Genomic DNA, 27674 nt, shown 5'->3' with positions numbered 1-27674 from the left:
ATACTCTAATTTGGAATTAAGTAGGACGCTCGTTTAAAATGTGGATTCTGGATCCTCACCTCCCGAGATTTTGACTCATGGAATCTAAGATAGGACCAAGAGTCTACATCAACATCCTGGCAGTGATTCTGATTCAGGCATTCTGTTTCTAATTGAATTGGGGGGAGGGGGTAGTTGTCCTGGAGAGGGAACCTAAGAGGATAAACTAGGAACCAAAACCCAGGTTGGCTATGCCTATGAAATATAATGTATTGGGGTGAAAGTAAGGAATTTAGAATAGGAATATCTGTTTCAGACACAACTCTGCTACTTGTAATTGCCTTGCTTGGTACAAGTTTTCTGTATTTCTCTCATCTATAAAAATGGGTGGTGTGGAGGGATGGGATCCTGGTTTCTGAGACCCCTTGAGGTTTGCTTGGTTTTTTTTCAAGATTATTAAAACTTCTGATATAAAGCAGTTTGTAAAATGAAATATATTAACCATGCAAATTGCTTATTATTTTGTATGCTGTTATTCACACTTTAGGAATTCTGATCAGGATGTTGTCACTTTCCCCAAAGCCCACTGTTTGAAATCAGAAAATCAAGTCACAAAGAAATTTGGCCCGCTAACCCCTCCACTCACCAAACAAACGAAAAACACACAAGCTCGTAATCCAAAGACTTGACAGGATTCTGGCTCCGGGTGGCCGGTGGCCAGTGTGTGGTTTGAGGTCGCTTCACTTTCCCTGGGATCGGTTTGCTCAGACTTTCAGCCTCCATTTGTTACCTATTCCTTCATTCCTCTTTGCTTCCTCCTTTCCCACACCTGCCACCATCCTTTCTACCCCTGTCTTTGACTTTTTTCTCTGCTTTCTTACACTACACATTCCCTCACTACGTACTCTGCGCTTTCTCGTCCCAGATTTCGGTCACCAGCTCCTCGGCAGCCCTTTTGGCTTCTTCCCTCTTAGGTAATCTCCGGCAATTCCTCCCGCAACGTCCGCGGTCCTTCTTAAAATGGGGAAGGGGGCTCCCACCCTCAAGCCCAGGCAGGGGCCCCAAAACGTATGTCCGGGTCCCCGCACCTCCTAGCGTCCCCGCGACTCGCTTTCCCCTCCCGCCCCTCTCTCGGCCACCCCGCCCCCCCCCTCAGCCCTCAGCACCCAGCTCCGAGGCTCCGGAGTCGCTGGCTGAGTGCACCCGTCAGGTGCCCGGTCTCTCGCCATCCATTCGCCAGCAGCACGTCGCCAGGGTCCCTTCCCCACACCAAACGCCCCAGCTGCCCGAGGGCTGAGGCCGGCTCTTCTTTCTCCTTGGCCCGGATGCCCACCATGGGCGGGGTCCGTCGCCACTGAGTCCGGAGCCCGGCGCCACCCACGGTGTCCCCAGGAGCGCCGCGCCTGGCCGGCGCAAACACCTCTCCAAGGCCACTGGCTCCTCGGTCGCGGAAGCTGTATTGCAGGCGAAACCCGCATGGGCCCGGGAGCGCTGCGGCGCGGGTCACGAGCGGCACGTGCGGTTTCTTGGCGCTTCGCCGCAGGGTGCGGGTGCCCGCAGAGCCAGCAAGCGGCGAGGGCCGGAGGAGGAAGGGTGGGCGCGCGGGGAGCCAGCGCGGTGTCGCGGGCGGCGGGACTGCAGTGCCACCTCTCCCGAGAAAAACCCCACACACTCACACGCCCGCGCGCGCAAGCACCTGCACACCGTGGGCACATCGAGAAGCCGAGCCATCGAGTAGGCTTTGAGTGCCTGACGCGTTTCAGCGATGGCTTCTGCTGCTCAACAGCAAATTCACGCTCCCGGGACTTGCCCGGGCTCCAAAAGCCGATGCTGGAGGTGGCGCCGACTGGAGAATGGACTGTGATCCCGAGATGCACGTGAAAATGTGCAAGAAGATCGCCCAGCTCACCAAGGTAACGTGAGGCGCTGCAGGCCGGCCAGCTGCGCGTCCGGGGCGCCCGGGGCCGGGGAGGGAGTGCGGACGCGCCCGAGGGAGGCCCAAGCAGAATCCGAGCTGAAACTTTGCCTCGGAGGCCAACCCGGAAGGGAAGCGGTCCTAAATCTTGGTGACCTTCTGGAGGCACCATCCTAAAGCAGCTGAGAGAAAGGATCCTTGCCAAGGAAACTCCTACAACCTCCACGCTGAGCAGGTGGTCTGCGCTCCTAGGGTGGGAATGTGAATCGAGTTGAATCAGTGCTGTGGGGTGTGTGTGTGTGTGTGTGTGTATGTGTGTGTTTCCTTGCGGGCTCTGCTCAAGTGATAGTGCCTGGAATGTTGTGATTTCATTCATCGCCGTACTTTACAGGCGGGGAGGAGGTCATGTGGGCTCTTTAAACATTTGATTCATTTGTTGAGCGCCAGCAGCTTGCGTGTCACCGTAGTAAACCTGGAAGGCAGCCCAGGGAACTTACTATCAAACTGGGTACAGAGCATAAATGGGGAAGTGAACAATTCACCATTTAATTACTGGATTACAAAGGACCTCGGGAGGTCAGCCCCTCCATCTCCCTACCTCATCCCAGAGCCCTGATTGAACCTCCAAGGAACTGTGATGTCTTCCTTATGAAGACCAGCAAGAAGATGGACACCCTGTCCTTTGTCAGCCCCCTGCAGCTTCCCAATTAGGAGCTCCTTATGGTAGGTTCCCCTCCTGTGCCTGTTGTGTAGACAGAAAACAACATCCCTCTCTGTCTTTTAAACAAGGTCCCGAGTGCCTGAATTTAGCTAGTTGCCTTGGGGTTTCCTTTTGATCTCATAATAATTACTCCTGATAACATGCCTGCTAGTGGAATGTCCGGTCCAGGTTCTGTGTATGGGACATACTCTTTTCCCCAACTATCTTCCTCCCACTTCCCACACCCACTTTTTTGTGGGATCACAGGCATTTTCCTCCCTGACTATTTTGCCAGAAGGAAGAGAGCACAGAGACCTGGAATTGGACACCAGCTGCCTTCTCCTATCCCTCCCATTAACTTCTCCATATTTTTTGCAAATGAGCCTGTATCCAAACAGTGATCTCTCTCTTTTTTTTTTTTTTTTTTTTTTTTGCGGTACGCAGGCCTCTCACTGCTGTGGCCTCTCCCGTTGTGGAGCACAGGCTCCAGACGCGCTGTCTCAGCGGCCATGGCTCACGGGCCCAGCCGCTCCGCAGCATGTGGGATCTTCCCGGACTGGGGCACGAATCCGTGTCCCCTGCATCGGCAGGCGGATTCTCAACCACTGCGCCACCAGGGAAGCCCCTCCACATACATATTTAACTATAGTTTTTCTAACAAAGTTACCACATAATTCCTTTCTCCCTACAAAGAGCTTTGCATACTTTACCCATTCAACAGCCCTCCCCTTTCCCATCTTGTCATTGTTGTCTAGAGTTTTTTACCTTTTAAATTTACAATCGTTTTATACTTGAGTTCATTAAATGTACTGACATTTCCACAATTCTTCTACTCCCTATTTTTTTCTTGAATCCACAGCCTTCTCTTTCGGTTCACTTTTCTTCTAGCTGAAGTTCATCATTTAATAGTTCTTTCCATAGGGGTCTTGGTGGGGTAAGAAATTCTTTGTATATTTGAAAATGTCTGTATTTTGCCCTCACTGTTGGATGGTTGTTTACTTGGGTATAAAATTCTAGTGATGGGACTTCCCTGGTGTGCAGTGGTTAAGAGACTCCGCCCTGCCAATGCAGGGGACATGGGGTCGATCCCTGGTCCGGGAAGATCCCCCCCCACATGCTGTGGAGCAACTAAACCCGTGCGGTCTCAACTACTGAGCCTGTGCTCTAGAGACTGTGCATGCCACAACTAATGAAGCCCGCACACCTAGAGCCCGTGCTCTGCAAGAGAAGCCACCACAATGAGAAGCACATGCACCCCAATGAAGAGTAGCCCACGCACAGCAACGAAGGGCCAACACCACCCCAAATAAATAAATTAAATAACTAAATTTTTAAAAATTTCTAGTGAACAGCTTATTTTCCCATAGCACAGTGTTGATAGTGTCCTATTGTCTTCAGATACTGATTGCTGCTGGTAAAAATCCTACTGCCAATCAAATTTTCATTCCTTGTAGATAATCTGCACTTTTCTATTGGTAGCACTGGTGTGTGTGTATTTTGACGTTAGCATTTCATTAGAAACTCTCTAGTTGTAGTGAATGTACTTTCTATTGAAGACTCAGGTGCTCTCTTTAATTCTGGAAAATGATCATGATTTTGTGTTCAGATATTGTTTCTCTGTCATTGCCTCAATTCAGTTTTCTGCAACTGCCATTAGGTGAGTTAAGGTAGCCGCTCCATCCATATCCTAAAATGTTATTAAAAATCTTTTTGTCTCTATTGTATCCTGGTGAATTCCTTAATCCTGTCTTCCTATTTCCCAATCCTCTAAATAATATGTCCAATCCAGAATTTTTCCCATCTATTAAGTTTTATTTATTTTAAAATTTATTTATTTATTTATTTTTGTCTGCGTTTGGGTCTTCGTTGCTGCACGCGGGCTTTCTCTAGTTCTGGAGAACTGGGGCTACTCTCTGTTGCGGTGTGCGAGCTTCTCATTGTGGTGGCTTCTCTTGTTGCAGAGCATGGGCTTCAGTAGTTGTGGCATGCAGGCTCAGTAGTTGTGGCTCGTGGGCTCTAGAGCGCAGGCTCAGTAGTTGTGGCACACGGACTTAGTTGCTCTGAGGCATGTGGGATCTTCCCGGACCAGGGATCAAACCTTTGTCCCCTGCATTGGCAGGCAGATTCTTAACCACTGCACCACCAGGGAAGCCCCATCTATTAAGTTTTAGAATTACATTTTTCATTTCTAAGATTGCTCTTCTTGCTTCCTTTCCGTCTGATTTTGATAACTTAATTTTTATAGCTTTATTGAAGTATAATTTACATACCATAAAATTCATCTAAACATACAATTCACCATCTTTTAGTAAATTTACAGAGTTGCTGCTCCATAACCATAATCCAGTTTTAGGACATTTCTATCACCATCCTTTGTATCCATTTGTAGTCAGTCCCTGTTGCTACCCCAATGCCAGGCAACCACTGATCTGCTTTCTGTCTTCATAAATTTATCCTTTCCATTTATTTCATATCAGTGAAACGATACAACATGTATTTCCATCTGGCTTTTTTCACTTAGTTGCTAAATCTCAGCATCATGTTTTTGAGGGTCATCAATTGTAGCATATGTCATTCATTCATTCCCTTTTATTACTCAGTAGTATCCCATTGTGTGGATACACCATTTTCTGATGATCACATTCGCCAGTTAATAGGCACTTGGATTGTTCCCACCCTGGGGCTGTTATGAATCACGCTGCTACAAACATTACATTCCTGCGCACACATTTTTGTTACTCTTGGGTAACAAAAATTACTCTTGGGAATGGGATTGTTGGGTTGTATGGTAAATTTATGTTTGACTTTCCAAGAAACTGCCAACTGACTTTCCGAAGTGACTGTACCATCTTACATTTTCCAGCGTACTTTTCCAGGAGGATCGAGTACCACCCCAGGCACCCAGTTCTCAAATACAGTGAAGTACACTTCTCCCTTTCCTCCTCTGTGCGCTCACTTCCCTCTGATATTTCCTCTCCTGAAATGACTTCATCTCTATAAGTTGAATTCTACTTATCTTTTAAGTCTCACTTTCCCCAAGAAAAATCTTTGAAAAAAATCTCACTTTTGTAATTAATCATGTATTCATTAATCACTAATTGTATACTCGTTATTTCTTTCTTATTAATCTGTTTTTCCAGAAGTTTGTACAATGTCTACCACATAGTAGACCCTCAGTAAGCTTGTTAAATTTAAAGTTTCTGCCTACGGATTTGGTTAATATTTCTTTCATCATGCTTATCCATCTGATATTATAGTTGATTTGTATATAGTATGTCCCTTAAGATAATAAGCTCCTTAATTTATTCACAATCCTTTGCACCTGGTAAACACTCATTATGTGGGGTTTTGGGGGGGTTGTTTTTTATATTTATTTTTGGCTGTGTTGGGTCTTCATTGCTGCAAGCAGGCTTTCTCTAGTTGCGGTGAGTGGGGACTACTCTTCGTGGTGGTGCGCGGGCTTCTCATTGCTGTGGCTTTTCTTGTTGCAGAGCATGGGCTCTAGGCACGTGGACTCAGTAGTTGTGGCTTGTGGCCTCTAGAGCGCAGGCTCAGTAGCTGTGGCGCACAGGTTTAGTTGCTCTGCACCATGTGGGATCTTCCCAGACTAGGGCTCGAGCCCGTGTCCCCTGCATTGGCAGGCAGATTCTCAACCACTGCGCCACCAGGAGCGCCCGCATTATGTGTTAGTGTAGCAAATAAATATTCATTTACTCGGTGGTCCAAAGTCCAGGATGCACATTAAAATCACCTGGAGAGATTTTAAAAACACACCTGTGAGACGATAACAAAATGCAGTGCCTAATCCTAGACTGGGTTGTATCCTGGAGGTAAAAATGCTACAAGGAGATGATTGGGTCAGTTGACAAATTGAATATGATGATAGAGAAAATTAAAGTATTCGTATCAATGTTAAAGCTCCTGGCGTTGACAAGTATACCATGGCTGTGCAAGAAAAATATCCTATTCTAAGAAAATGCACCTTGAACTTATTTTTAAGGAGGTGAGTGTGATGTCTTACTCTCAAAGAATTTTATTTTATAAATAAAATAGAGAAAATAAAAATAGAGAGCAAATGATAAAACAAATGGGACAGAATGTTAAGAATAGGTGAATCTAGGTAAATGGTATGTGATGTTCTTTGTACTATTCTTCTTCTGGCAGTTTTTTCCTAAGTTTGAAATTATTTCTAAATAAAAGTTAGAAACAAACAAAAGGAATACAATGCCCCGGGCTCCATCTCAGAAGGAGAGGAGAGAGAGGTGACAGGCACTGCTATTTTCTGAAGCCCCTTAAGATCTCTAATGTCCACACATTGTTGAGAACCACCAGTTTAGAACAACTAAAGGTTTAAACAGTAGAGTGGGCACAGAGGAGTTAATTGGGAGAACAGGAGGTTCCAAATCCATTTCCCCTTAAAGTCTGTGAGATGCTTTGGTCTTGAAAGCATCAGGCATGTTTGCCCAGCCCTGTCCCTGGGCCCGTTCAGCCAGTCCCTGCTTTTGCACCTGCCCAGAAATCTCCAGCTGATTTTTCCTTTTGTAGGTCTCTCCACATCCTCATATCCAGAAGTGTTAGCATCCCTCATACCCAGAGATTTCCCCAATTCCCATTTTCAAGGTGGGATGGCGTGTCTTGCTCCCCAAATACAAGTTTAGCCAAGACCCTTTTATATTAGAACATGAAAATGAGTGGGAAAGCATGTGTTCCCTCTCCATAAAGCCTCCCTTGAACTGAAGGCTGACTCTTGGGAGCCCAGCCCACAAGCATGACTCCATATACCCGTGGGACAACCTCTCATCTGGAGCAGTTTGAGGAAAAGTACCCAGGGGGCAATGAGAGTCCTCTTAGTGCCAGAAGCTGCCAAGCTGAAAGTATAAGAAGTAAGATAACCCCGACAGACCCTCTCCGTCACCCTTCCTAAATGATGTCTGCCAGGATCTCGGAAGACCCTATAAGGGCTACGGTGGAATCAAGTGCCTGCAACTTCTGCACCTTAGTAACGCCTTATGATTCCCTAGTATTTGTGTTCTTTGCACAGCTTTTGACATACTTACTCATACTCTGTGTGCACAGCAGTTCTGCATGGCAAGGAGACGAGCACCATCTCTAATTGAGAGAATTAATATCTGAGACCCAAGAAAGGGCCAGTATTCTTGCCTGACATCACATTAGGATGTAGTGACAGAACCAGGGCATCCAGAACCCAGTGTTAGGTGTGTGTGTGAGGGTGATGCTTCTTCCCTGGTCATCCTTGTGTTTCCGTAACCTCTCTTAATCATCTTTAGTGCTCTTTCCCAGGCAAGGGGAAATGTAGATCTAAGAAGTGAGGCTGAGGGCCGGAGCTGGGTCTGCAGAGCTCTTTCCTCTTTCTCCCTTGTTTCTTATGGAGTGATCTGCCCGTAGAAGCACACATTCTTCTCTTCTCTGTCAGCCGTGCCGTCGATTTTACAGGGGTAGGTGCGGTTCTGGGAGGAAGAAATGCCCTGGCCCAGTATTGTGACTAGGTGGGTAAATATCAGGAATGCAGCCTGCCCGTGGGTATGTCACATTCTTTAATATTATATTGGTAATGTGTTGTTTTGGTCTCAAAACAGCCTCATGCCTTGGTCTTGTATTTCAATTAGTTCGTTGGAGAAGAAGGATTTTGTTTATTGGGATTTCCTAAAGACCCACCACACAGATCTTAGGATGAATTCCATTTTGAGGAATTTGGTAAAGTGTTATAGTAAAAACGGATTCTGTCATTGGGAGAGCATCCTCACCTGAGAGCAGGGGACCTTTGAGTTGCAGTGTAGCACTTATTTGTAGATCCTTCCTTCCTTCCTTCCTTCCGTGGGAGGTTCTGGAGGTCAGAGTCACCACTCCCAGCACAGTAGCACAACCAGACCAAGCGAACTGTGTCTCCCCACGTTCCAGAACCTTACTGAGGTCTATGGAGACACATTAGTGGGGACAGTCATATTGGATGTTGAGGGGAGATAGTGGATTGTTTAGGGATGGGGTAGGGGGACTGCTGTTATGGAGAATAGACCCTGAGTATAAAATCAGAAATATTAAGGAAAATAATTATAATTTCTACTCCAGGTTATCTTTTAAATGAATTTAAACTTGATTTATCTCTAGAGGGGTGCGTCTTACTCTTATTTATACTAATAAATATAAAAGAAAATTAAATGTGAATCAAAATGAGGTCACCTGGAGAGCTAACAATTTGTGGGTTACTCTTGGAACACTCTTACTCCTGATCCCTGGATGGCTGATATCAGCTAAAATGCTATCTCTTCAGAGAGACTTTTCTGACTTTCCAATCCAAAGGGGCCAACCTGCTTTATCTGTAATTGAGAAAAATAGTCCTTTCTTCCTTGGTGATTTGTTGTGAGGGTTCACTAACTTAAGGAATGTAAGTGGAGCATCTCACCCGGCGGAGGGACTATTGTAAGCCCGATAGATGTTGCTTTCCCTTCCCTTGCTGAGCTAGAAGAATTGCAGAGGGACAGGACCACTGCCCAGTTGTCAAAACCGGCAACTAGGAACAAAGCCAGGCCTTCTCTGGACTGAGAGGCCAGGGCAGTGTCCCAGGCAGTAGGAGTGACGCTTACTGCCACACGAGTCCTCAGCAGCAGGCTGCCACTTGAGCCCTGTGTTTTTATGGCTTGAAGTTGTGGAAGTTTCATTGCACCCACTGACTCCCTTAGTTTCTCTGAAAATACCCTCCTGCCTGCAGGAGCCTGTGTAGGGACAGATGTTTAAACAGTTCCATACCAGTTTGCTTTAGGATTCTAGATTTGAAAACTGCAGATCTGTTTTAACAGGACCTCTCTGTTGGAATCTTTTAATTTAACAAAGTGACGCATAGGGTGTACAGACAGCTATCTCACAGAAATCTTTTTGCCATCAAACAGGATGAAGTACACCTTAAATTGGGTGTCCTTGAACCCTACTAAGATGCCTCTACTTTTGCGTAACCATTCTGATCTCTGCACTTCCCCCCGGCCTTGCTCCAATCCTTTCTCCACACAGCAGCCAGAGTGATACTAAAATTGAATCATGCCCTCCTACACTGCTGTAGAATGTTGCAGCTGCTTTGGAAAACAGCCTGGTGATTCCTCAAGTAATTAACAGAGAGTTATCATATGAGCCAGAAATTCCATGCCTAGGTATAAACCCAAGAGAAATTAACTTGTACACAGTATTCAGAGCAACATTATTCATAATAGCCAAAAAGCCGGAAATAAATGAAATGTCCATCAACCGAAGACTGGATAAATAAAATATGGTACAAAGTACAATGGGGGTAGTGACTGAGGGATGCAAGGTTTCTCTTTGAGTCATGAGAATATTCTTCAGTTGACTCTAGTGATAGTTACACAACTCTGTGAATATACTGAAAGCCATTGAATTGTACAGTTTAAATGGGTGAATTGTATGGTCTCAAGAATTATATCTCAGTTAAGCTGTTAACATTAAAAGAAACGAAGACAAACTGCATTTTCTCCTGTTTGAATCCAGTTCTGAAGCAAGTCCTGATGACTTTACCCCATAAACGCAATGAGTCAGTCCACCTCCCTTCTGCATTTCTGCCTCCACCCTAGTCCAAGCCTCCTTCTCCTCTGGCCCCCAACCCCTGCTGTGGCCTCCTCATGGTCTACCCTTGCCCCCGCTCACAGCGGCAAGAATTACCTTATACAGTATAAACCAGAGCATGCCATTCTTCTGTTTAGAACCCACAAATGGCTTCTCATTTCACTTGGAATAAAATTGGTTCACCTAAAGTAAATTCTTTAATATGGTCACTTGAGGTGGCTGCTGTCTACTTCTCAGCATCATCTCCTTGGCCACACTGGCCTTCTTTCAGGCTTTCAGATGTGCCAGGCTTGTGCCACCTGGAGCCTTTGTCCTCGTGGTTTCTTCGGCCTGCTCCTGGCTTGGTTCAGATGTCTTCAGGGAGGGCCTCCTTGCTCACCTAGACCAGGAGATTTCCTCAGCTGCATCTGCTGTTTCCATTTTTTTCCTCTATCTGTTAATCTGTTTATGGCCTTCTCTTCCCCACTAAGGAAGTTCCTTGAGGGCAGAAATTTCTGTCTGCTCTGTTCTCTCCTATACCCCCTGGTGCCTAGAACAGTGCCTGGTTAGTGATCAGTGCCCAGCAAGTGTTCGTTGATGGACTAGATGAACAAAACCCTTCCTGGACCTCCCGCGGCTCCTAGGATAAAATAGCACATTTCAAACACAGCCTAGGTACAGTCGTCTTATGGGAGAGTGGGAAGGCTCCTTTCTCAAGGCCAGAACTCAGGAGGTGCTAGCATCTAATTTCTAGTTTTCTGAGCACAATGGAGAACTGGCATATCTGACAAATAAGTGGACATCCCCCATGCCCTCCCAGGCCAACATCTGACTTAGTCACTCCCAGCACCTGACCACAGACACAGGGTTGGACCAAACTTGGTGCCTCCATGTGGTCAGATCCACATTCCTTCAGAACACTAGAATTACGAGGTAAAATAAAAACAACGGTGACCAATCATACACAGAAATCACAACCATTTTAGAAAAATCAAGAATACAGAGAAGCAAAAAGAAAAAGATTTTAAAGTATCCCCAAACCCATAATAACTACAGTGATACAATAACTAATACCATTTCTTGCAGAGCCTACTATCTGATTTCTCATACAAATATAGACATGTGATTTTTAAAAAGAGTTATATCACACATAACTGTTGTGTTACCTGGGTTTTTTCCCCTTCACAGTAAATCTAGAACCCTTCAACACAGCTTTTAAAGGTTGTGTCAATAGTCCATTGCATAAATGTTGCATAATTTAACTTCTTTCATTTATGACGCACTTACAGAGTGCCTTTTATGTGCCAGGTAAAATCCCTTATCTCATGGACCTTACAGAGAGAAGTGGAAAGGAGCTCTCAAATACAATAGAAGCCCTCCTATTCAATGTCATGTGAGCATTTTGAATAATTGAAAATGAAAACTATAAAAGAAAAAAACTAACAGACATAACTTTTTTAACTTAAAACAGGTGTCAGCACTGAGTTCCAGTGGGCAGGTGCAAACGTTAATTAAGGAAGGGAGGGGATGCAAGACAAGGGAGGAACAGTCAAGAGAAACAATAGTACAGCCTTGGGGCAGGGTCCTGGTTCCCATCAAGGGATACACACAACAATATCTTTGAGCTGTTTTGCGGAAACTGAAACCTCCACAAGGTGGGAGAAGTTAACTGTGTGCTGCCCACAAGCAAGTAGACCCCAGACCTTTTGGAACCAGAAGGTTGATGATATTGACTCCCACTTACCTCACCACCAACTGATCAGAAGAATGTCCACCAGCTGATCATGCCCTCTTTGAACCATTACTATAACACTTCTCACTGTACCCTTCGGGTTGGGACACACAGTTCTGAGGGCATTCGCTTGCTGTGGCCCCTTTTGCCTGGCAAAGCAATGAAACTATTATTTTCTACTTCACCCAAAATAAAAAAAAAAGCGTCAGCAAACCATGTCCCAGGCCAAACCAGTCCGCTGCCCATTTTTATATGGCTTGTGAGTCAAGGATGGCTTTTACATTTTGAAAAAAAATACAAAATAAGACCAATATTTGGTGACACATGAAAAGTACATGAAATTCAAATTTAGTGTCCAAAATAAAGTTTTATTGGGACACAGCCACGCACGTTCACTTAGAGATTGTCTCGGGTAGCTTTTGTGCTAAAATGGCAGATTTGAAACATTGTGACAGAGACTGACTAAAGCCTAAAATAATTACTGCCTGGCCCTTTACAGAAAAAAAAGGGTGAGGATCTCTAATTAAAACATGTGGGTGGGGCTTCCCTGGTGGCACAGTGGTTGAGAGTCCGCCTGCCGATGCAGGGGACACGGGTTCGTGCCCCGGTCCAGGAAGATCCCACATGCCGTGGAGCGGCTGGGCCCGTGCACCTTGACCGCTGAGCCTGCGCCTCCGGAGCCTGTGCTCCGCAACGGGAGAGGCCACAACAGTGAGAGGCCCGCGTACCGCTAAAAAAAAAAACCAAAAACGTGGGTGAACACTCATTCACTAATCATTTCATGTGAGGCTCAGTTTCAATTCTTTGGGACGGCCTGCTGATTGACATTTACCTTATTTGTCTTGTATAAACTACAGCTATAGTTAGAGTGACCTTTTAATTAATCATCCAAACTGAGACACTTCTGAGAATTAAAGGGGGCACTAAACCTATTTATTTAAAAAAAGTAAATAGGTTTCAGGTGTACAGCATTATAATTCAACATCTGTGTACACTACCAAGTGATCACACCACAAGTGTAGTTGCCATCCATCACCATACAGTTGACCCCCTTCACCCTTTCACCCGCCCCCAACCCTCTTCCCCCTGGTAACCACTAATCTGTTCTCTGTGCCTACGAGTTTGCTTTTGTTTTATTTTGTTTGTTTTTGTTTTTTTAAATTCCACATGCGAGTGAAATCATACAGTATTTGTTTTTCTCCATCTGACTTATTTCACTTAACATAATACCTTCAAGGTCCATCCATGTTGTTCCAAGTGGCAGGATTTCATTCTTTATTATGGCTGAATAGTATTCCACTGTGTGTGTGTGTGTGTGTGTGTGTGTGTGTGTGTGTGTCCATCTTCTTTATCCATTCATTCATTTATGGACACTTAGGTTGTTTCTATATCTTGGCTATTGTAAACAATGCTGCAGTGAACATCAGGGTGCATATATCTTTTCAGATTAATGTTTTCATGTTCTTCAGGTAAATACCCAGAAGTGGAATAGCTGGGTCATGTGGTAGTTCTGTTCTTAATTTTTTGAGGAATCTCATACTGTTTTCCACAGTGGCTGCACCAGTTTACAGTCCCACCAACAGTGGGTTCCCTTTTCTCCACATCCTCACCAATATTTATTTCTTGTCTATTCAATAATAGCCATTCTAACAGGTGTGAGATGATATCTCATTGTGATTTTGACTTCCCTAGTAATTAGCAATGTCGAACATCTTTCCATGTGCCTGTTGCCTTCCTGTATGTCTTCTTTGGAAAAATGTCTATTCAGAGCCTCTGCTCATTTTTAAAATCAGGTTGTTTTTTTGTTGTTGAGTTGTATGAGTTCTTTATGTATTTTGGATATTAATCCCGTATCAGATATATGATTTGCAATTATCTTCTCCCATTCAGTAGGTTGCCTTTTCATTTCGATGTTGGTTTCCTTTGCTGTGCAGAAGCTCTTTAGTTTGATGTAGTTCCATTTGCTTATTTTTGCTTTTGTTTCCCTTGCCTTTAGAGTCACATCCACAAAAACATCACTAAGGTCCATGTTAATGAGGTTATCACCTATGTTTTCTTCTAGGAATTTTATGGTTTCAGGTCTTACATTCAAGGCTTTAATCTATTTTGACTTAATTTTTGAGTATGGTGTAAGATAGTATCTAGTCTCATTCTTTTGCATGTGGCTGTCCAGTTTCCCCAACACCATTTATTGAAGAGACCGTCCTTTCTCAACTATGTGTTCTTTGCTCCTTTGTTGTAAATTAATTGTCTATATATGTATGCATTTACTTATGGGCTCTCAATTCTGTTCCATTGATCTGTATGTCTGTTTTTGTGACAGTACCATATGTTTTGATTACTATAGCTTTGTAGTATAGTTTGAAATCAGGGAGTGTGTTACCTCCAGCTTTGTTCTTCTTTCTCAAGTTTGTTTTGCTATTTGGGATCTTTTGTGCTTCCATACAAATTTTAGAATTATTTGTTGTAGTTCTGTGCAATATGCCATTGGAATTTTGACAGGGATTGCATTGAATCTGTAGTTTGCTTTGGATAGACTGGACATTTTAACAATGTTAATTCTTTCAATCCATGAACATGGAATATCTTTCCATTTATTTGTCTTCAATTTCTTTTGTCAATGTCTTATAGTTTTCAGTGTACAAGTCTTTCACCTCTGTGGTTAAATTTATCCCTAGGTATTTTATTCTCTTTGATGCAATTGTGAATGGGATCATTTTCTTAATTTCTGTTTCTGTTAGTTCATTATTAGTGTACAGAAAAGCTATAGATTTCTGTATATTGACTTTGTATCCTGAGACTATACTGAATTTATTTATTAGTTCTAACAGTTTTTTGATGGAGTCTTTAGGGTTTTCTATATGTAATATCGTGTCATCTGCAAATAATGACAGTTTTTTTCCTCCCTTTCTTATTTGGATGCCTCTTATTCCTTTTTCTTTCCTAATTGCTAATGGCTATGTTGAATAAAAGTGGCAAGAGTGGGCATCCTTGTCTTGTCCCTGATCGTAGAGGAAAAACTGAAAGCTTTTCACCATTGATAAAGTTCTGTTGGTTTAAACCACAAGTTTGTAGTGACTTGTTATAGTAGCCATGGGAATTGGGTCCATTGGCTAACTTTCACAATATCCTCTTCATCATTACCAAAGACTTCTTCCTTCTCAGACCCTAGTGAGGTTCTTGCCTCTGATAATTGTCAGAATCAACTAGTGAGCATTTTTAACAAAAATTGAGACCAGTGCATTAAAACCTTTGGGTGGGGCTCAGGCAATTATACGTTTTAAAAGCTCCACTGGTGACTGTGACTTTAGCCTGACTCTAAAATCACTGCAACGGGTCCTTGGCCTTTGGTCTATATAATATGTCCAGGTCTGTTGCCTGGCCCTGGACTTGCTCTGTCTGGTAGCAGAGAGACTGTGTGTTTGTCTTATTTCTTCTGCTTCTCTAGGAGCTCTTTAGGCCAGTGCTATTCAAATGTTAGTATTAAACACAAATGGCTAGGCCCACCTGCAACATTTCTTATTCATTTGATCATGGGTGAGGCCTGAGAATTTGCATTTTAAACAAGCTCAGGTGATGTTGTGGACTACAGTTTGAGAAAGCCTTTAGGATCATCAGGGCTCTCTCTTTTGCCTTCCTCATATTTGAACTTCCAGAAGCTTCTAGCATAGTGTCCTGCTCTCAATAATATTAATAATAGGGGCTGAATTACTTAGAACTGTGAAACCCTTGATGACAAGGATCTTGCCTTATACCTTTTAAATATATCTTTAGCACCTCCATTAATGCCAGGACACAGGGGGTGACAGTAGGAGACATATTAAACGGTGGGTGCACCAGCAAATCTCCCATCTATAAGGGATGCTAATGCATCTCTGGGTGCCATCACATCACAAGAAATGCAGAAGGATGCCAAAATGGCAAAAAAAAAAAACCCGGAAGAGAGGTATTGTGCACGCCTCAGTGGCTGTTTCCAGTTTAGGTGTGACTTGGAAGAGGTTGTGAAATAATGAGGAGTACAATAAAATGCTTTGTGAAGGAGGACACCACTGGTTAACCTCAAGGCTTCAGTTTTGCTGAGTAAATATGCAGGTTTGGGGCTAGAGCTGAATTGCTCCAGACAGTAAAAGAAAGATTAATCTCCCCTCAGCAGTTCTGCTCCATCCTTTTCCTCATGTTGCATTCAGTCTCTTAAATAGGCATTGACCAATTGCAGGTTTGAAGGAATGATAGATGTTAGCCTGCTAGTTTACCCACGTGTCTTGGTCTAGCTTTGCAGTCTGCTGATGATTTTGTTATGATTAGGATTACAGAAGCATTTGTGGGTAGAGTAAGGATCATGCAGATAGGATGTGGTGGATGGGTTGCAGGAGGAGTGATAGCTTCATATTTTGAAGACAAAGTTTATTTAGATCATAGTTTTGGTTAAGCCAAACTAATTTCAAGGAAGTGAAAAAGAAGCTGTCACTGGTTTTCATCTATTTTCTTCCCAGGGTGCTCTGCCCAGGGTGCTCTGCCCTTGAGAAGCATACCCCTCAAACATCTGCTTTTCCTTGCACTTGCAAGCTCATTAATGGCCGTTTCCCAGAGAGAGACCCAGAAATAGCCAATTCCATTAAAAGGCTTATCATTAAGTACAATACAGCTCTTTATGTGGGAGGATGGCCTCTGAATAAGAGTCCATTAGGGCTGTGGGCTAGAAAAATGGGTCAGCTTTCTTTTAAGGGAGAAATTAATTCAGCAAGCAAGAGCCAGAAATACTGTGACATTCATCCTGTACAGCTTTTCCTCTTCGCGCTGCCAAAGTGTGTCTGTCCAGACCTGCTGTTCCTGTCCTCAGGCCCCTGGAGCAGGGCCCATTTGTCCTGAGGGAGCCAGTGAATTGTATGGTGACAGCCTAAATAAACATGAGCAAGGAGATCAGAACTGAGTATAGGTGTGTGTGTGTGTGTGTGTGTGTGTGTGTGCACACGCGTGCATGTGAGCACACGCACCCTGAATATAATCTAAACCAAGAAAACAAAAGTTAATCAGTAACTTATTCGCTGACCTCTTTCCCCTTTGCTAGGTCCTAATGTCAGTTTCATGAGAGATGGCTCATAGCCAAGTCCATGTGGTGCTGTCCCCAGAGAAGAGCTGAAAAAAAGAAGCTTGTTTCCAGTATAGGAGGCAAATGCTTGAAAGGCCGGTCCAGTGTCCAGTCTCCTCCTGCTAACTTAGGCAAGCTGATTCACAGGGCGTGGTGGGCCCTTGGTAGCTGTGGTCGACAGGCAGAGGAAGAACTAGAGCTGAACAAGTGGGAGCTGGGGAATAAGCATCCTGTTGGGAGTAGCCAGGGACACAGTGTCCAAAAAGCACAGAAAACACAGAAGTGAATCAGGCACATATCTGCAGTGGGAGAGCTGGTCAGCTGTGTGGGCCAGGACAGTGAAGGAGTCCAGAAGGTGGATGATTCAGAATTCAGAAGAGCTGCAAGTCAGAAGTGGATGTTCTGCCCAAATTCAGCAGGGTGCCCTGCTAGTAGGTTATGGACATGAAGACTCAACTCTACAGAAGGAGGGAATTGGCAGAGTGGCAAGTTCTTGGCAAACAACACAGAAAATTTAACGAACTTGTAAGACATTCAAGGAGGAGATGTCTTGTAGGACATTTGTTGTGTAGTTGTGCTAGATTGGATTTTGCATTATTGTTCAGTAAATATTCACTCACTCTTATTGCCCTCCCCTACCCAAAGAGCAGAGAGTCTGTCCTCATCCCATTCATGATGGGCTTCTTGAGATTTGCTTTGGTCTGTGGAATGTTAGAGAGTGCAAACACAGGCAGAGGCCTTAAATATGCTCGTGCAGTTTGGTGGTCACCATGAGAAAAGCATGTGCTGATTGGCCTCTGCCCCTACAGCCTAGTGCTAGTAAGCAGACCCGAATCCAGCTCACAGCCTCAAGCCAAGCCCAGACAATACAAGACTTGAAACGCAGGGCAGATCCACTCAGCTGAGCCCAACCACGGTTACACTACATGAGAATAAATGCTTCTTGTTGTAAGTCATTGAGTTTTGGGGGTAGTTTGTTATGCAGCATTATTGTGGGCAGTCCCTGACTAAGACAGAAGGGCTAGAACTCAGAAAAGATATCTCAACTAGAGATGCAGTTTTAGGAATTATCAGCTTCTAGGGGTTAGTCCATTTATTTGTTTATTTACTCATTCACTCAGCAAATATTTGGTATGAGCTGATTCTAGGCTGGGTACTTATTCATTGATATGGAGGAGATTGTCCAAGATCCTCATGGAAATAGGTCTCTTGGCATCTTTGCCAGGGAGAATTTGCCGAGTAAGAAAATGCTGTCAAAAACAGAACCTTGGGGATTGCTAGCCCATGAAAGAGAGTCTGAGAAAGAGCCTTCTGAGAGGTACCAGGAGACACAGGTGAAGGTGGTGTTTCATCTGGGAGAAGAAGCCTTCAGGAGGGAGCATTGACTGGTGGTTGGTGCAAAGAGGGAAGATGGGTTGAGGCCTAAAAAAATGTCATTATGAATAGTCATTGGTGGCCTGGGTGTCTTTAGAGTGATGGGCCAGGGTTGGGAGAGCCTGGTGCTGAGAGCCATGTGTTGGCTTCTGTATTAGTCAGCTTGGGCTGACATAACAAAATGCCAAAGACCCCATGACTTAAACATCAGAAATTTATCTTCTCACAGCTCTGGAGGCTTGAAGTTCAAGATCAAGGTGCCGATAGTGTTGGTTTTTGGTGAGGGGTCTCTTCCTGGCTTGTAGACAGCATCCTCTCACTCTGTCCCCACATGGCCTTTCCTCTGTGCACATGTGGAAAGAAAGAGATCTATGGTGTCTCTTCCTCTTTTTACAAGACACCAGTCCTATCAGGTTAGGATACCACCCTTATGACCTAACTTAACCTTAACTACCTCCTTAATTGCCCTCTCTCCAAATACAGTCACATTGGGGGTTAGGGCTTCAACACAGGAATTTGGGAGGGAACACAATTTAGTCCATAACAGCATCAGGAGACTTGGTTCTGTTTCCAGCCTTACCACTGCCTAGGCCACCCCTCGAACTTTCCCCAGGACTCCCTGTCATGATCTAAAAGGCACAGCAGCCACCTTACCTACCTGCCTCAAGGTTACTGCAAGGAGAAAGTGAAATAAATTCCTTGTATCTCTGGGGCAAGTCAGGGGTACAGTCAAGGTTTACTTAGTTGCAAAAGGGATCCTGGATAACCACCCCTACCAAATCCTATCCTCCCTTTCCCTGTGGGTCTTGGATGGGCATCTGTTTTCGTGTTGGCTTTTCATGCCTCTTCGCTGCTGCTGCTGGTTGCCTTCTCCATCTGTCCTCCTTGGGAAGAGAGGCTCCTCAGAATTTGTATATGAATTCTTTATGAACTGAGCATGTCATGAAATTCTGAGATGTTTACAGGGCACAATGTGATGCGGGGAAAGAGCCCTAGCTATGCAGTCAGCCAGGCCTGGATTCACATCACGGGCCTGCCACAGACTGCCTGGAGCCTTAGAAAGTTATCTAACAGATTCCTTAGATTCCTCACCTGACGAATATTGGAAGGAGTGCCCACCTTGGTGTGTAGAGATGGCAACTAAATGACATAGTAAATGGATGAAAAACACACCAGCGAATGGATGAAAATTTTCATGACTTAACTTTAAGAACCTAGATGCCTGGTATCCAACTTTGAGCTGCTTGCTGAGCTATGAGGCTGTGCAGTGTGACACCCCTCCCAACAATGCAGGCTAGTCCTACCCCTGTAGAGATGGCCCTTGGGAAAGTAAAGGTGTCCAGGCAGTGTCCACCACTTGGCAATGTCTGCAGAGGCAGGACAGCACATCAGGGCAGTGAGCTGATCCCTAAAGAGAATGAGTCCAGTGGAAGCAAGGATGTGGAGCTAGAGGAGACTGGGAGAAACAAAAGCGAGTCCCATGAAAACCCAAAAGGTTGATGGTGCTGTATGTTTACTGGAGGTTCAAGTCACATTTCCTTTGAATCTCAAGGACAGGAAAGGATGCAAGCAACCTGTGTCCATCAACAGATGACTCGATAAAGAAGATGTGGTATATATGTGTGGTATATATATATGTGATATATATATGTGGTACACACACACACACACACACATATACACACACACAGGGAATATTACTCTGCCATAAAAAAAGGATGAAATTCTGCCATTTGCAACAGTATGGATGGACCTAGAGGGTATTATGCTTAGTGAAATAAGTCAGACAGAGATAGTCAAATACTTTATGTTATCACTTATTTGTGGACTCTAAAAAATAAAACAAACAAATGAATAAAACAAAACAGAAGCAGACTCACAGATATAGAGAACAAACTAGTATTATCAGTGGGGAGAGGGAAGAGAGGAAGGGCAAGATAGCAGTAGGGGATTAAAAGACACAAACTACTATATGTAAAGTAAATAAACTACAAGGATAGATTGTACAGCACAGGGAATATAGCCAATATCTTATAATAAATTTAAATGGAGTATAATCTATTAAAATACACTATTTATACACCTGGAACTAATATAATATTGTAAATCAACTATACTTCAATAAAAAAAGGATAGGATAGGGCTTCCCTGGTGGCGCAGTAGTTGAGAGTCCGCCTGCCGATGCAGGGGACACGGGTTCGTGCCCCGGTCTGGGAAGATCCCACATGCCGTGGAGCGGCTGGACCCATGAGCCATGGCCGCTGAGCCTATGCATCCGGAGCCTGTGCTCCACAACGGGAGAGGCCACAACAGTGAGAGGCCTGCGTACCGCAAAAAAAAAAAAAAAAAAAAGGATAGGATGCCCAAGCTGATGTGAGGCTTATATTGCCTCTGAGGAAAGATAGACTGAGTTTAGTCACAGCTTCAGAAGTTTGCTCTGTAAATCACCTCCAGTGCCTTGGTGGTTGTGGTACTTAACAGTTCATAGTGCTGCAGAAGATCTGTGTCATCTGCACATTTCAAGTATATTTACCCCAGAAGGTGTTAGAACTCAGTTGAATCCATTCATTCCTTCCCATATTTCCGATGTGTCTAAAACTATCTCCTCTCTATAACACAGAACAGCATTGACCAATTTCATGGCAACGTTTTTGAAGGTAGAGCTTGGTGTGGAACCTTGGCAGTTTTATGAAATATTTCACACATATAAAAATGCATAATACCTATATGGAAGGTACAAAGAATAATGATAAAATAAGCACATGTATTTACTATTCAGCTAAAGCAACATTATCAATTACTGTGTGTCCCTCCCTAACTGTATTTCTTCTCCTCCCCAGAGGTAACCACTGACCAAAATTTTGTATTTGTCAATTCTCTTGCTTCTCTTTAGAGTTTGCTACATTTCTCTAAACACTAGTAAACAATATTTGGATTTTCTCTTTTTTAAGATTTTTATATAAATGGTATGTTCTTCTGGAACTTGTATTATTACTTAATATTGAGAGTTTCATTTTTAAAAAGGATAAACTGTTACACCTGGGGGAGTTCTGAATTGGCCAAAAGAGGCTGAGCCACTTTTTCTCCACCTTTTTCCAACTACCTTTTATTTCCCTTTGTATTAGGCTTTTACTTGACTTTTTTACTCCGTTAAATCAGGTAAACCATCTGAGCGGAGAGAAAATGAAGTCCAGCAGCGCCACCAGCATGCAGCGTAGGGAGCCACAGAAAGGAGAGGGTGTCCTTGTGATCCTGAGCTGTGCACAGCTGTTGCTCAGGCACCTCCTCCCACTAAATGCCATTTAACGGCCCCCGAGAATCTTATTTATCACCCCTTTCGCTTCACTGTGGGAGTACCCTCACTTATGCAATAAAAATGACAAGTCACCCTCTGCAGATGCTTTCAACAGGCACTAGAGGTCAAAGCTGTCTCTTCCTCTTGCCTTGGAAAAAATTGTACCTGTCACATTTCTGAAACAGATACAAAAACAAAAAAACCCAGCCTTCGAAATTATCTTCACAACAGACAGCTCCTTGGCTACAGAGAGGCAGCTTTCTGGCTTGTTGGTTTTAGGATGCACGCGCCCATACTGAAACCAATTATGGGCTATTTGAAATTTCAGTCAAATATACTGCAGTCGCCGATACTGAATAAATGATCACTAACGGCTAAACTGACGCTAAGATCATCATGAGATAGTGCTGCTTCTAAAAGTATATAGCCTAAGTCCCTTTTTTTCTGTATCATGAACTTACTCTTTTATTTTAAAAAATTTTTGCTTTATTTATTTATTTTTGGCTGCATTGGGTCTTCATTGCTGCCCACGGGCTTTCTCTAGTTGTGGACAACACGGGCTACTCTTCGTTGCGGTCCCCGGGCTTCTCATTGCGGTGGCTTCTCGTTGCGGAGCGCAGGCTCTAGGCACGCACAGGCTTCAGCAGTTGTGGCTCACGGGTTCCAGGTTCAGTAGTTGTGGCGCAAGGGCTCAGTTGCTCTGCGGCATGTGGGATCTTCCCGGACCAGGGCTCGAACCCATGTCCCCTGCACTGAGAGGCGGATTCTTAACCACTGGAGCTAGCGATGACCTGGAGATGATTTAGTCATTCTCCCAGTTCACACACTAGAGACTAGGGAAGCTAAGGGGCTTCTCCGAGGTCACACAGCTGGTTAGTAGCAGGGGAGGGTTAGTTGGAGGGAGATCATTAGTTTTGGTTTTGGTGTGTTGAGTTTGGAGGTCCTGTGAGACATCCCAGTCAGGTGTCAAGGAAATAGTTGGATATTTTTGATGGTCCTTTAGGAGAGAGGTCAGGGTCTGAGTTATAGATTTGAGGGTGGACAATGTTGAACATTTCACTCACACATATTTCAACCCTGATTCTGACGTGTGCTGAAGAGGCTGGAAGGCTTAGAATTATATCTCTCAGAATTCCTTACTGCTGGATTTCTTGATGTGATTCTGGTGATACCAATCGTGTGCTCCCCAACAAGACATTTATTGTCATTTTATATAAATTTTGCCATGAAAATTTCAAGTATTGATATATACAACATTTCAGTGTACTGTTTCCCTTTTGCCCAGTTTCAAGAATGACTAACGTATGCTAACTTTTCTTCCTTTGGACCCATATCTACTCCCTACTTCTGTATAATTTTAAAGTAATCTCAGAAGTATTTCATCCATAAATATTTAAGTGTCTATCTTTGGAAGATAAGTATTCTTTTTTTATAGCGTATCCTTAATACCATTATCACACTGAAAAAATTAACAGTAAATCCTCAGTATCACAAAATATCTGTTCTGTGTTCACATTTCACCCATGTTTTCTTCTAGTAGTTGTATTGTTTCATAGTGTTGTCTGATAAAATTTTTACAATTTTCTTTTCAAATCGGGATTCAAATAAGGATTTATATATTGCAGCTCAACTGCTTGATATGTCTTTTAGGTTTCTCTTTTTTGTGTGTGTGGTACGCGGGCCTCTCACTGTTGTGGCCTCTCCCGTTGCGGAGCACAGGCTCCGGACACGCAGGCTCAGCGGCCATGGCTCACGGGCCCAGCCGCTCCACGGCATGTGGGACTTCCCGGACCGGGGCACGAACCTGTGTCCCGTGCATCGGCAGGCGGACTCTCAACCACTGCGCCACCAGGGAAGCCAATCTCATTGTAGTTTTGATTTGCATTTCTCTAATGATTGGTGATGTTGAGCATCCTTTCATGTGTTTGTTGGCAATCTGTATGTCTTCTTTGAAGAAGTGTATATTAGGTCTTCTGCCCATTTTTGGATTGGGTTGTTTTGTTTTTTTCATATTGAGCTGCATGAGCTGCTTGTCAGTTTTTAAAGGCCTCCAGGGAGTGACAGCCAAAAAGCTCTCTAGGCAGCCAATCCCAGCATTTAATAACCTCCTCTGAATTACATGATTGTATAAATTATTGACAGCAAGAGAGCGGGCTTTAGTAAGTGGGAAAATTGCCTTATTTTTAAAATAATGCTGTGTTCCATTTAAATACATTTGTGAACTTTTTATTTGAGTAAAATCTACATACAGAGCAGTTTTAAAATCCTGTTTTAATAAAACTTGATCCTAAAAATTCAAGCTGACTTATTTATTCCTAAAACATTTTTGAATTCCATTTTGTGCTAGGAACTGGGTTAGGAATAACCTGATGGGACCCCTGATAGATCAGGAGACAGATTCTGATGGGTGTGACATAACGGAGGGGTGAAGAGGCACCCACAGGAGGGACCCCAGTGGAGTGGGTGGGGAAGGATGAAACGTCAGGGTAGGGATCAAACAGGTGTGAGAGGAAACAGCACCAAAAGCCCAGCTACCAAAGTTGAAAGGACAATTTGGTTTTGCTGACTGAAGGACGAGCAAGAAAATTAAAACCCTGTGAGCGAATTAGGCGTAGCTGCTCCCTTCAAGGGCAAATCGCTGAGGTTACAAGAGGAAATCGGGAGTCGGTCACACTACCTGCCAGGGGAAAAAACGTGCATTGCTTTAATTTTCAACTATTCTTTTAATTTTAACAAGTGCAGCTATCTCGGATTCGGTATAGGCCAAAGCTTTTTTGCAGTGATACTAGATTTATGAGTGCAGTCCTATATCAGTTTGGGAATTCATCTGCAATTCTCATTTACATGCCTGACTTGTAGAAAGTGTCTTTATTTCTTTTTATTTTTATAAAATTTACAAGTTTTCTGTCGTAGACAGTTGGGATACCCTGGACATCCTCTTGAGGTCTAATTTTGGGGATGTCTGTGAAATGGAGCCACACTTAAAATGTGAATGTGGCCTGCTGAGATCTCCAGAGGTTCCTTCCCACTTTAAGAATGTGGCTCTCTGTAAGCAAAACAAAACCCCAAAGAGTTGTTATTCATTTGTTCATCTATCTAGTTACCCACTGCCCCTCCATTCCCCTGTCCCATTCACTCACTCACCCATCCTCCCATCCATATTTTTCATCACTTTCTCACCCATGCAGCTTCTGCCCAGCCCCTCCTCCATCTGTCTGCCCTTCTCCCCACTTTCCTATCCATTTACTCACCCAGCCATCCGTGTCAGACATGGGTTCGAAATCTCTCTTGAAACTCCACTTCCCAAACCCTTGTTCTTTCTCTTGTACTGCGATGCTCTCCTCCCAAAAAGGTACGGTGGCACTAGTTCCATCAGCCTCTAGCTCCCCCAGTTACTGGTATTGGACACCTCCAGGCTCAGTTCTGCCCACTCTGAGCTAGGGAACACAGAGCCAGTCATTGTGTGTCAAGAGCTTCTGTTACTTTCCATGGTGGCCTTGGAAGTCATCTACTTCCCTGAGCTCCTGGCCTCTGAGGAACAGCTTCCATCCCACTATTCCTCTAGCTTTCTGGACCTGCTTGCCTGGTTCTGTAGGGTCAGAATCAGCTCTCCAGACTCCCTGATTTCACCACATCTCTTAGGTACCATGTTTGGGGCTCCCAGATAGCCAGTTAGGATGCAATCGTGGAAGACACAACAGTCTTAAAAGTTTAGAGGTATGTTATCTCACATAACAAGAGGTCAGGAGGTAGAGCCTCTCTGTCGCTGGTAATTCAGTGTCTCAAGGATGTCACCACAGGCCACGTGCTTGCCATCTCCTCCGTCCTCTGCATATCAACGCTTTCCTCCTTCAGAGTTTCTCAGTGGCTGTCGCAGTTCCAGGCAACACACAAAGACAAGACAACATCTCCTGAAGAGGAAGGGCATTTTCTCCTTTGTGCTTCTTTTTATTTATAAGGAAATCTTTCCCACAAGTCCTTCAGATGTCTCCTTGGGTCCCCTTGGCCAGGACTGAGTTCCACACCCAAATCAAAATGAGTCATTGATAAAGGAGACAATACTGTAAGGCCTGGTTTAGGCCAGGCATAATTCACCCTCTGAGCCCATGGGAGGGGACAGCTGAACAAAATTGGGGCTTTCTTGACAAGGAAGAAAGCAGGAAAGGGTGTTGGGTAGGCACTATCGGGTCTGAGATACTGAAGATCAAAAGTTTAACACTGGAACGGAAACTTGGACTAACAGAGCTCTGTGTTTCTCATTAGTCAGGGGCTATTTTCTTCCCAGGGGACATTGGGTTCTCAGTTAGGGGCTATTCCTCACCCCCTGGAGGACATTAGGCAACATCTGAAGCCAATTTTGGTTGTCACAGTGGAGTAGAGGGGAGCTGCTGGCATCTAGTGGGTCAAGGCCAGGGGTGCTGCGATGTCAAAAGTGCCGAGGTTGAGAAACCTTCCATTAAAAATATGAGAAGATGAAGCATGATGAAAGAATAAAGCTACATTTATTTTTGTTTGTTCGTTTGTTTTTGTTTAATTAATTTATTTATTTTTGGCTGCATTGGGTCTCGTTGCTGCACGCGGGCTTTCTCTAGTTGCGACAAGCAGGGGCTACTCTTCATTGCGGTGTGCGGACTTCTCATTGCGGTGGCTTCTCTTGTTGCGGAGCACGGGCTCTAGGCGCACGGGCTTCAGTAATTGTGGCTCGCAGGCTCAGTAGTTGTGCCTTAGGGGCTTAGTTGCTCCACAGCATGTGAGATCTTCCCGGACCAGGGATCGAACCTATGTCCCCTGCATTGGCAGGCAGATTCTTAACCACTGCACCACCAGGGAAGTCCCTAAAGCTGCATTTATGAACGTTAATTAAAATGATTTAGCCCACTTTTTACACGTCTGTGATACTTATTTGTAATGTCTTAGTGGCATCTCTGGGAATTGAGGTTCAAAGGATTAAAAGAGGACCATGGGAAGTAAGTCAACAATTTTTGCCAACAAACTTGTAAAGGTTAAAGAAGAGGAAGCACACAACAGTAGTGAGGGTGTGGTGATGCAGACATTTGTTTAGCCTGGTGGCAGTATGAAATGGTCCCACTGTTCTCAAAAGCAGCTTGACAATGTGTTGATAACTCTTAAAAATGTTCTTATTCTTTCATCCTCAAATTCCACTTCTGAGAATTCATTCTAAGGGGAAAATCCAAAGTATGAAAAAAGCTTTAATGCAAATCTTTATTCTAAGCACCATAATTCATAAGAAACATTGAAAATGACTTAAATTTCCAGCAATAGGTGTATATAGCAATAAAATATAGAGGTACGTGATGGAATTTTATGTCCACATTAAGCATGATGTTTATGAAGAAAAAATCACTCATAATAGTAAATGCAAAAGTGAAGAAATGAAATTGATTACATACCATGATCATAGTTATGAAAATAAATAACTTAAAACATATACATATAAAAGCAACCTGGCAGGAAACACATCAGAATGTTAGTGAGACTATTTCTTTGTACCAGTGGGGATACAGGAGATTTTTATTCTTCTTTTGACTTCCTTAAGGTAATGCAACCATGTTTATTTTAGCTTATTATGTTCAAGGCAACAAATGCTGAATCTGTAGATTGTACTAACAATTCAATATTTAGATCTGTTTCTGTTGTGGGTTCTTTTTTTTCTGATCCCTTCTGTCTTCATTTTTCCTTTCCTCTCAAGGACTCCTGAACTGGGGTACCTTGACAGTAAGAGCCTTAAAGATGCACTTCAGAGCACCCTTAAACCTCTGAAATTGTAGGATATATGTACTCTTTTTATCTTTTTTTTAAAAAGGGTCTTTTAATTGGGAGTAATTTTTTTTTAAGATGTTGGGGGTGGGAGTTTATTAATTTATTTATTTTTGCTGGGTTGGGTCTTCATTTCTGTGCGAGGGCTTTCTCTAGTTGTGGCAAGCGGGGGCCACTCTTCATCACGGTGCGCGGACCTCTCACTATCGCGGCCTCTATTGTTGCGGAGCACAGGCTCAGTAGTTG

At 43.8% G+C, this 27674-nt stretch overlaps 1 protein-coding gene across 1 annotated transcript in view; it reads left to right on the top strand.

Moving 5' to 3' along the window:
- The first annotated feature begins 1438 nt into the window (after positions 1-1438).
- The window catches only part of FAM184B (family with sequence similarity 184 member B), a 112637-nt gene continuing 86401 nt past the window's right edge, over positions 1439-27674 (top strand). Inside the window, 2 exon segments of the mRNA XM_032632978.1 lie at positions 1439-1807; positions 1809-1892. Of these exon segments, the coding sequence (XP_032488869.1) occupies positions 1745-1807; positions 1809-1892 (147 nt within the window). The 5' untranslated portion in view covers positions 1439-1744.

The sequence above is a fragment of the Phocoena sinus genome, chromosome 5, assembly GCF_008692025.1.
Source record: "Phocoena sinus isolate mPhoSin1 chromosome 5, mPhoSin1.pri, whole genome shotgun sequence".
Lineage (NCBI taxonomy): Eukaryota > Metazoa > Chordata > Mammalia > Artiodactyla > Phocoenidae > Phocoena > Phocoena sinus.
This window is presented reverse-complemented; position numbering and strand designations above follow the sequence as displayed.